The sequence below is a fragment of the Astatotilapia calliptera genome, chromosome 9 (genome assembly GCF_964374335.1).
Source record: "Astatotilapia calliptera chromosome 9, fAstCal68.1, whole genome shotgun sequence".
NCBI lineage: Eukaryota > Metazoa > Chordata > Actinopteri > Cichliformes > Cichlidae > Astatotilapia > Astatotilapia calliptera.
Window position 1 is genome coordinate 13,011,600 of NC_137430.1, and position 10,793 is coordinate 13,022,392.

The 10,793-nt window shown below is 39.9% G+C and overlaps 1 protein-coding gene and 1 pseudogene across 2 annotated transcripts; both read right to left on the minus strand.

The window, feature by feature from the left end:
* Positions 1-1,538: 1,538 nt before the first annotated feature.
* Positions 1,539-4,954, minus strand: LOC113029887 (vascular cell adhesion protein 1-like). The gene is made up of 3 exons (XM_080306420.1): positions 4,558-4,954; positions 3,436-4,447; positions 1,539-3,289 (listed from the first exon to the last, which is right to left on the minus strand). Exons 1-2 carry the CDS (start codon positions 4,940-4,942, stop codon positions 4,158-4,160), a joined length of 675 nt encoding a protein of 224 aa, XP_080162546.1. The 5' UTR covers positions 4,943-4,954; the 3' UTR covers positions 1,539-3,289; positions 3,436-4,157.
* Positions 4,955-9,344: 4,390 nt separating this feature from the next.
* On the minus strand, positions 9,345-10,422 carry LOC145431118 (uncharacterized; annotated as a pseudogene). Its single transcript, XR_013911469.1, has one exon. The product of XR_013911469.1 is annotated as an uncharacterized LOC145431118 (transcript).
* Positions 10,423-10,793: the final 371 nt, after the last annotated feature.

Genomic DNA, 10,793 nt, shown 5'->3' on the forward strand with positions numbered 1-10,793 from the left:
TTCCTCAGGAACGCCGCGGGACGTGACAAAACGTCGACATGTTACGCCTCGGGAGTGAGAACGCTCTGTCATGGCAGCACAAGAACAAGCTCTGAGTACAAGATCCATAGAGGCTGGGGCCTATCACACCAGACAAGACCACAGGCTGTGTAAAGATGCCCCTGAGCCAATCCAGCACATAACAAGATGCAAGATGCTTCTTCAGTAGGCGTGGACCATGTCAGCTCTTCATCTAACTCTTCATCTAACTCTTCATCTAACTCTTCATACTGGAAGAGTATGAAGAGATATCACAGTGAATATCTGCCACTGTGATGGTTACTGGACCCTGTTCGGGGAGGTCGCTGTGGTCTGCCCTCAGATCCACTAGCCAGTCCTTCTCCCATATGCTCTTCCAGTATTGCTCCGTCTCCAGCCTTGGTGGTGCTGTTCTCTTATTGTTCCTATTCTTCTTATTGTGGTTTATTCTCCTGCCTTCTATCTCTCTGGTGTACCTCCTCAAGCGGCTGGCCAAGGCTGTGAGTGTCTTGGCAGTTTCCAAGGCCTCATGTATGGATAGCTTCCTGTACTTCTTAGGCACCTTCCTCATCGCGCCTTTCTGCAACTCCAATAATTGGCTGACCTCCCTCCGTGCTACCTTGATCTTAGCCTCTAGCCTTCTCCATGGAGGGTACTGCTTGTTACTGTCGGTAATCGTGGCTTAATTCATCATATATACACATATACACACACACACACACACACACACACACACACACACACACACATACACATATATGTATGTATATGATGAATTAAGCACTTGATAATGCCTTACTGATAACCTAATAATGCTTTATAGTCTGACATTATTATAAAATACTACCAATACAACTAATATTTGCAAATTAATTACATACACAACCAAATAGTAAAACGAAGCAAGTGTTAGACTTGAAAAGAGAAGTTGCTGTTTGTCAGACAAAGCAGTAACAAAAGACTTTGACTTGTGGTAGTCAGATGAATCAGTGACAACAAATTTAACCCTGACTATGAGTGGTCAGCTGACCAGTAAAAGGTCAGTAAAGTTGTAATTAATTCCAAATGTGCATAACATTTTAAAGAATACATATCACTCAGTATGAATATCACACTATATCTTGTAAACTTTAGGTGCACAGGTATTGTGAAGCTTTAAGACCTACCATAGAACCAAGTCCGCCAGAGCTTATATTATAATTTTACATGCTGTGGAGCCATTTTTTGGAGCATTTCAAGTTGCTATACATCAATACAACCATTATAGCCCAAATTTTAATAATATGTCTGCATTAAGTGCATAGTAATTACATAAATTGCAAAAAAGTGCAATAAACTACAAAAAAATTTAAAATAGTTTGTTTTTTTTAACATATTTCTAGTTAGAGAAATTTAAGAGGCTTATCCCTCAAAACTGTAAATATAAAAAAGTTGCACAAACTAGTTTCCCACAAAAGGAAATTTTGAGTGTTTTCATAGTTTTATTTTTGAGATACACCAATTTTCATATAGTACAGGAAAAACGAAAAAATATATTATAGTGCAAATTTGCAAAATAACAGCATATGCATCAAAATAAACTATTTCCAGCTGTGCAATATGAGTCCTAAGCATCCCAGAAACGACACAGAAAGTCATGAAGTCAAACATAACTTTTAAAAACACAAATATAAGCTCATGAGGCCACGATGGTAAAAAAAAAAAAAAAAAAAAAAAACTACATTTCCGCAAAATGGCGTCACTTCCGGTTTCGGGCAGGTCATGCAGTCATGTGATAGTTCGCGCTGATGGACGTAGGAAGTGTTACAAACAGCTGATCGGATCGGCAAAGCATGTTTCTGGAATATTATGTTTTTGTTGCTACAAGCGCTTTTTATGCAGTTTTTGCAAAGCTATATGTGGAAGGAAACTGTGACCGAGGACAAGCTAATGGCATAAGATGTAAGTACAACTCCTCCGGTTTCATATGCAAAAAAAATGATTGCGCTAGCTCACGTGGTTGCAGTGCTACCGGGATTTAAAAATAGTTAGCAAAATGGAGCGTGTCCACTCCTACCGGTTCTAAAGGGTTAAGACAAAGGATCTCTAAAAGAATGAGACGTGTAATGAAAGCAGTTACAAAGGAACTCGATGTTGCCTCTTAGCCCAGCACACGACATTTAAGGTCAATAAATACAAAAAGACATGTTATGTTTAAGTTGCAGGCCAAAGTTCTTATTAAAAATAATAAGTGTGCTTCATCTTCATTTTAGCAGAATTATAAACATGCAACACGTTCCATAAGAAAACTGGAAATGAACTGAATGTGGCATCACTTTAATGGCTTTTTGAGAGTTGTGTGGAAGCATGACTCAGTGCTGATACCAAACTATATATAAATCAGACATGAACATCCTGAACATGTTGATCAGGTTCGCTGTGATACTCCACATGAGAAATGCTTTTCTAACAACCTTTGTTCAACCAAAGACACTTTCACACTCATTTCTCCTGCACTGAGCCATCACCCATCTGTGTTGGGGGTTTTTTAGCCTTGCACCTTTTGACCTGTGAATACATCACATCCTGCTGCTGTCTTTAACAGTCTAACATGGTAAACTCAACCTTACACAATATATTTAATAACTCCCAGTATGAACGTCACATTTATCCTATCTCACACTGATGTGCCAATTAATCAATGTTTTTGCTGGAAAAACCTTTGAAGTGATGGGAATTACATGATCTACTCATCTTTGATATATAGAGAATAAGAAAACTGTCATTATGGTGGGCAGACACGATTGCTTTCATATGTTTTGCTTTTAAATGGTAAATGTTATTCATGTAAATGTTTCCATATAAAAGTGTAAAATAATGAACAGCATTCTTAAAATACCTTTGCTTCAACTACAGTGTGCTAGGAGTAAGGATGGGTATTGATAGGATTTTTACGATTCCGATTCCATTTTCGATTCTGTTTAACGATTCGATTCTTTATCGATTCTCTTATCGATTCTTTTTAAAAAAGGAGAACACTAAGGTCGATTAGCTTAGAACTTTGTTTTATATCTTGTGTGAATGTGTGTGTGAATGGGTGGATGACTGGATATGTAAAGCGCTTTGGGGTCCTTAGGGACTAGTAAAGCGCTATATAAATACAGGCCATTTACCATTTTATATCTTCTCTTTGAACGAGATAGAAATTTAGGAGTAACATGGCCTTACAAACCCAACAGTGAGATCTTAAGAGATCCAGCCTACGGCTCTTCAATGGGGTGTCACAGGGTCCCTGGGAAAAAAAAAAATTGGAAATGTAAAACAATAAAATAAATATTCTTCTGTAGCAATAACAAAGTATAACATAAATTTTTCTGTAGCAATTACACAAGAATATCCAGTAATGAAACCTGCCTACAATTAAACACATTCACTTACCAAAAATCGAGGGCATCTGCTGTGGCAAATGGGTGCAAGCCTTTGACCAAAAACTTAGTCACTGCTCGGTGACATTCGTCTATCCTGGCCTGAAAGGAGACGCTACCGGTAGACTGCAGCGAGAACTGCCAGCATCTGAGCCAGCCAGACTCTGTCTCTCTCATCATGGTCACCTAAATGCACAGTAATGGCAGGTTTTGTAATAAGGCAGATCGCGCTAACATAATATGCACTGTTAGTTGATTATTTACCTGCCGCATTAACGGGAGAGGACGTGCAAACGTTACCGCTGCTGCTGGGTTGAGATTCACGAGTCCGGAGTGGAATTAAAAACATGACATTCATTTAAGGTTATCGCGTGTTTTGTGAGCAAATGCTTTTGCATATTCGTAGTGTTTCCTCCCTTAAATGAAATATCTACTTAGCAAGTATTGCAAGTTGCCCTGTTGTCATCCGTTCTCGTAACGTATGACCAAACTTTTTTAGCGTTTGAGCCGCCATGTTTCCTGATTTCAAAAAAATAAATATGCAGAAGATCATGTGCAATAATGTATTATTAGCACTTTATTTCTACTTTCTCTGTTTGCACTGGAATTTTAGAAGGACACCATTAAGCTCTTACAACCTGTTTGCAATGCTCTTATTTCTGTGAATATGTTTATTCTCACCAAACTTTCTTTGTTAAATCCAAACCTGTTAATCATAATTCTGCATACATTTTATTAACATAGTTGATTCTTGTGCTGCTGTCTGTGTTTACCTGTTAGATGAATCTCTGCTGATGTCTGATTACCCAGCTCATTAGTGGCCACACAGTAATAAACTCCATCTGTTACATTGAAGCTGTAAATCTCTCCTTCAAATACTTTCACAGCTCCATCTCTGCTCTTATTGAACCAGGTGAAGCTGCTGACTGGAGGTTTGGCTCTGCTGGAGCAGGTCAGGTTCACCCAGCTGCCTGCTGACACCAAACCTGATGGACTGATGGATGCTGAGGTGTCTTTAGGAGCATCTGGAGAAAAAGATTAACACATATCCCCATTATTCATTATAAATAGCTGACTTCCTATAAATGATGATATGTTGACAGGATACAACAACAACAAACTCTGATTGTCTTACATGAAACACTGAGAGTCTCTTCTGTCTCTGCTGTCTTGGTGTCTTTTCCTTGGTTCACAGGATATCTGGCAGAGCAGCTGATCTTCGTTCCATCATGCGTGTCTGACAGAGTGATGGTCTGCTGGATTTTAGTTGTAAAGCTTCCATCTGTGTTTTGCTCTATTTTGTTGTGAGAGTCTTGTTGGAGATTCCAGGTGAGTTGAGGAGGGGAGTGTGGACAGGGAGTGAGAGCTGAGCAGGTTATAGTGACAGACTCCTTCTCCTTCAGATCACCTGGGATTGTAATATTGGGCCTCCAAGGAGAATCTGTGGTTTCGAAGATGTTGCAAATACATACAAATAAATACAGTATATAATGCACTATATCTGTCAAATGTAGAATCATTTAGTCTTTTATTTAAACTCTGCACTTAACACACACTAATCCAGTATACGGCAATGTACTGCACACTACACTTGTTATTACGAACCACTCTGTTGTCACATGTTTGCTGTTGCAGCGCTTCGGTATTAATTTTGAAATATTTTATATAATCATTTGTAATTTACTTGGAATGAATTTCATTAAGATTTTTTTTTTTTTTACTTTATTTTGATTTCAGATTACCTCATTAAGATATTTGTCTAACAATCACACAGTAGACTCGTCCACATGTTTATGCTTTTTAGCATTTACTTTATTTGCACACACGGGTGCTGTACACAGTTGGCTGCAGCTCTACAGCTGCCAGCCACACACATCACCAAAAACCACTCTCAGGACCCAACCGCCACAATTTGTTTTGTTATCTTTTCATATATAACAAATAACAAGTTTAATAATAAATATTTATGGACCTAAAAAGAGTGAGGCCTGTCAGCAGTAAACGTGTGAATGGAATGGAGAAGGAAATGGGAGAAGTTGGGGAATATCTAAGCACACTTTTAAAAAATCTGTAAAATGATCTTCATGCCTTCAGGTCAAACTGCAGTGAACATAGACAGTTCTATCAAACCTCAGTAGAGCTGGAAACAGAAAAGCCCATTTCTGCAAACTTATTTAACATGAAGTGAGACAGAGATTAAAACAGACTTTAACTGACCAAACCTGTTTTTGAAAATAGTGAAATCTGCATCCATTCATTTACTTACTGTCACGGCGAGTGAGAGGAGCCGTGTGGAGGAAATGAAGGAGGATCCAAACGCAGGCAGTAGTGGAGAAGTGAAGGTGGTTTATTGAACACGAAATAAATATGGACAAACAGCAAATGGAGCACAAACTAAACTAGACTGGAAACAACTAAACTACAGAGCACAAACCTGGACAAGAATGAGAACGAGCAGAGGAGATGGACAGCAGGGAGAACACACGGGTGAGACATGGTTGATAGACAGACAGACCAGCAACTACAATGACGGAGGACACGACTTAAATACACACAGAGAAACACGGGAATTACACACAGGTGGTGGACACAGCTGGGAACAATCAGTAAGATGAGACAGAGGTAAAACTGAACACACTCACATGAGACGCAGACCTTCACAATAAAACATCACACACAGGCTCGACATCGAGAGACAGACAGGAAATGACATATGAAACTAAACCCACATCTTAAACCCAGATAAACAGAAACATGGAACTCTAATAATAGACATCATAATCATCACCATAACACGACAAGAGAACAAGAACACAATCCCTGATGCAAACTTAAATCAAAACACAATAAACTCAAAATACTGGGTCCAACGGACCCAGAACCGTGACACTTACATTTTACAGCCTGACTTTTTTGGAAAGACTTTTATGTAGCACATGAATAATCTGTAAGGACAATCACTGATCCTACATTGCTATTTTTAGCTCTAAGAGATATTGTATGCAAAGAACAGAGAGCAACTATTTGAATGTGGGTTATTGTCATTTTGTTATTAAACATTAAAACTTAATCATTCAACTCTGACTGTTATTTGAAGAGGATCACATTCTGCTGTTGCCTTGAATGGTTCTATGCTGTCCTCGCCCTGAGTCTCTTAGTTTCACCAGCTAGACAGCGAGATAACGATGCTCCAATAACCAGACTTATTTTCCTTTTTGCGCTGATTTATTGAAGAATGGCCTCTGACCATTGCCTTCTCTTTGACCATCGTAAAACTGAAAGTACAAAATACTGTATTAGCTAACTAACATGTAAACTAGCTTGTTACACTCTTACTGCAAGCTAACAAGATAAAACTTTCAAATGTACAAATTATTGTGCCATTTTTTGCAGAATTTCGGCCTCAAGCGCTGTAAAATACATTGACCGCGCCTTCTTTCCCTCCGTCTCCATGGTGACTCGCTTAATCTGTGCTCCACTGATCAGGGCTTTATGTATCCTCGTCCGCGCGCTTCACTTGGGGTTAAAGCAACTCCGCGTTGACTGAACTACTTGTTATCAGCCTTTCTGAAACCGAATATTCCGAGTTGGACAGTTCGGGGTTACTCAACCCTGCGTATCGTTTTTCACTCTGAGTTTTCTAAACCGGCTTCCTGAAACAGGGCCCTGGGCCCTATTTCAGGAAGCCGGAGCATGCATGGCAAAACATAGCCGACAGAGTCAATGTGTGAGTGTTAATTCAAACATTGATCTAGGGATTTCCACCCATTTAACGCGTTATTTTATTTTATTTTATTTTGTATTTCATACATTTTATTTCGTGATGTGATGTGAGCGCAGGTGCAACCCAACAGGCCCCAAACGTTCCTGGCAGCAAGTAAAAATGAAATATAAAAATATAGTCCAAACAGGTAAGGTGTAATTGTATCATGAGCCATAGTGCTTGGTCTGTTTGTCCGATGTAAATCGATTGCAGTTAGAGGCTACATTAATTTTCTTTCTGTAAGCACTTATTGAAATTATCTGAGCACATTACAAGTACATATTTGCTTACTCTGTATGCTCAAATGTGACCCGTTATAGCCAACAGAAAAAAAAGGCCCGAAAAACAGGTGGGGGTCCTCCACCACCACCACTCACAGAGGCTGAGCAGTTGGCTTCCACATTTGTGATAATGTAGGCAGCATCACATATGATCTTCACAGTGCAGAGAACACAAATTAGCATCCATTACTATGATGAAATAATTTGTTAGTTTGAAATGCTACAGGGAACTATGTACCTGTACATTAATGCTGTGGAAAGACTTCCTGTTCACATAGTCTCCTTCATTTACTGAAGGAGCAATGATTGGAATGTGAGTGCCATCTATACAGCCAATCACGCCTGGGAACCGTGAATATAAATGTAAGATTTAAGTAGTAGTTCAAGTATCACCACATCATGAATTAAGTTTTGTTCATCCCGATACCTGCAATTTTGTGGAATCCCTCTTTGATGAATCTTGTGGGTCTATGACCGGGGAACACCACAAACGAGTACAGGAGACGTTTCAGTGCAACTGTAACATTCCTGACTGCCCGACAGACGGTAGCCTTGGAAACGTGCTCAGCGTCACCAATATTATACAGAAAGCTCCCGTTTGCAAAAAACCGAAGTGCAATACAAATAATATGTACAGAACTGAGAGGATGTCCGCGATGTGTCACATAAGCAATATTAGGCCTGAGGATGTTATTCAAATAAATTATAGATTGTGCTGAAAAACGGTAACGTTCACACAGGAAATCATCAGGAAATGATAAAATGTCCAAACGCGCGCTAATCCCTCTCTCCCGGCGGAGAGCTCTGCGGAGAATTTGGGCTTCAACATCTACTGGCTCTTCAAGGAAGGAGCACGCCATGTCTGACACTTCCTACAGTCAGGTTTCCGACAAAGAGGCGGAGAAGGTCAGGGTTAGTTGAAGTAAACCTGCTAGGGGGCAGGTTAGCTTCACGGAGTGTGTCGTCATAGTAACTCACTCAGAATTAATCTAAACTCGCTTTGTGAAACCGAAAACCCAGAGTTTTCGTTAACTCAGGGTATACTTACTCAGAGTTTGCACTAAACCGGCTTCCTGAAATAGGGCCCAGGTTCACTCTCTACTCTGAAGAAGTATGTGTCTGTGTATGTGGTGGTTAAATTAGAAAACAGAGTGGTGCAGTCTCTCTGACTCAGGTTCCCAGTAATACTCATTGGATAGATGTTAACTGCTCCACTAGTGTTGAAGATCACATTGTGTGGATAAATGCCTAATCTATTTTTAATCCACACTCCAAAGATTTTTCTTATGCTGATAAATTTCTGTCCTTCTTTGCGTCTGAAGCTACATGGGATTTGCAAACAAGATCCACTCAGTGCTTCCAGAGTCTTTGGTGCAGTTATGGAGAGTGTTGCTTTAACAGTACAACCAGCCAACGCACCTGTAAATACAACATAATGATTAATCCAATCACACAACTGCACATTTTTAAACAAATTGTGCAGTTATGGAGAGTGATGCTTCTTTTAGTCTACCAAAGCAGCTTAAATACAGTGTCATACACAAAACAAAAGATAATAGTTATTTTATCGACATTCATACTTACAGACATATCTTGTCCAAGGCAACAACATTTTAAGGTCCGTATCAGCTTAGAACGATAACATTACGGTATCACTTTCCGCCATCTTTTATTTCTTCTTCACGTTCTCATTTTTTCCTTTCCCAAAGTAACCGAACCCATATTACAAAGCAGCCACTAGAGGGAGCTCTAGGGCAGCTTACAACTATAATATCCGATTTATAGGCAGAACACTCCCCGCCTGGTACAATATAATTGTGCCACTAGAACAAACTTTTCTAATAAACATTTTGAACAGTTTAGGGCTATTTCAAACACTTATTTATCACTTGATAAAAGCAAAACCATATCAGTGATGGGTCTCAAAAACACTTTTTCATTTCCATCTTTCACAGTCTTTACTTCTGCTTTTCGAACCTTATTGTCCTTGCTCTCAAATGTTCTTACAACTTTTCCCATGGACCAGTCATTTCTGTGTGCGAGAGCATCTTTCAATAACACAACATCACCAACTTTTATGTTTGTTTTATCATCAGTCCATTTTCTCCTTTGCTGTAGTGTTGAAAGATATTCACTTTTCCACTGTTTCCAAAAAGAGTCTGCCAAACACTGTACTTGCTTCCATTGCTTTGAGTAGAGGTCTGGCGGTCCAAAGCTTCCTGTTGGTGCAGATAATGCATTGACCTTTGTGTAAGGAGCATTGCTGGAGTGAGAAGGTTTGGTTTGTCTGGATCTGTTGAGACTGGTACAAGTGGTCTTGCATTCATTATTGCCATTACTTCTGCCATGAATGTACTTAACACTTCATGCGTTAGTTGGACATGTACGGCTTTCAACAGAATACCATCTAGGATGCGCCTTGCTACTCCAATAAGTCTCTCCCACGAGCCACCCATGTGTGACGAGTGTGGGGGATTAAACAGCCATGTGCATCCTTTCTCTTGCAGGTATGAGTTTAGTTCTGTGTCCTTGTGATCAATTTGCAACTCATTGCATGCTCCAACAAAATTTGTACCTCTATCAGATCTGAGTATTTGAGCAGGTCCACGGATGCAGAAAAATCTCCTTAGCGCATTGATGAAGCTGGATGTTGACATTGTTTCAATGAGCTCAATGTGCACAGCTCTCGTGGACATGCAGGTGAAAAGCACAGCCCAGCGTTTACTGTCTGCACTCCCTCCTCTGGTGCGACGTGTGGTGACCGTCCAGGGTCCAAAGACATCCAGTCCTACACTAGTGAACGGTGGCATTGGTGTCAGCCTGTCCACAGGTAAATCTGCCATCTTTTGGGTCTGAAGTCGTCCTCGAAGCTTTCGACAGAGAACACACTTGTAAATAACAGAAGAGACGAGCCGTTTACTGCCAATAATCCAAAATCCAGCACCTCTGAGCGTTCCTTCTGTTAGGTGACGCCCCTGATGCGCTACCTTCTCATGATAGTATCTAATAAGAAGGATGGCTATATGATGAGCATTTGGGATAATGAGTGGATGTTTCTCATCTTTTGTTAGGTTAGCAGGTGCCAATCGACCTCCTAGTCTGAGGAGCCCATCTTCATCAATAACTGGATTTAACCTTTGAAGACAGCTTTGTTTTGGAAGTGGCAGATTTTCTTTTATGCATCTGTACTCTTCTTTGAACGTTTCACTTTGTACTGTGTGAATGATGAACTTTGCTGCTTTAGACACTTCATCTGTGGTGTTAGTTTCACTGAAACACTTCCAGCCTTTACCTTCTGTGTTTGTTTTCTTGAATGATGCTGCCACA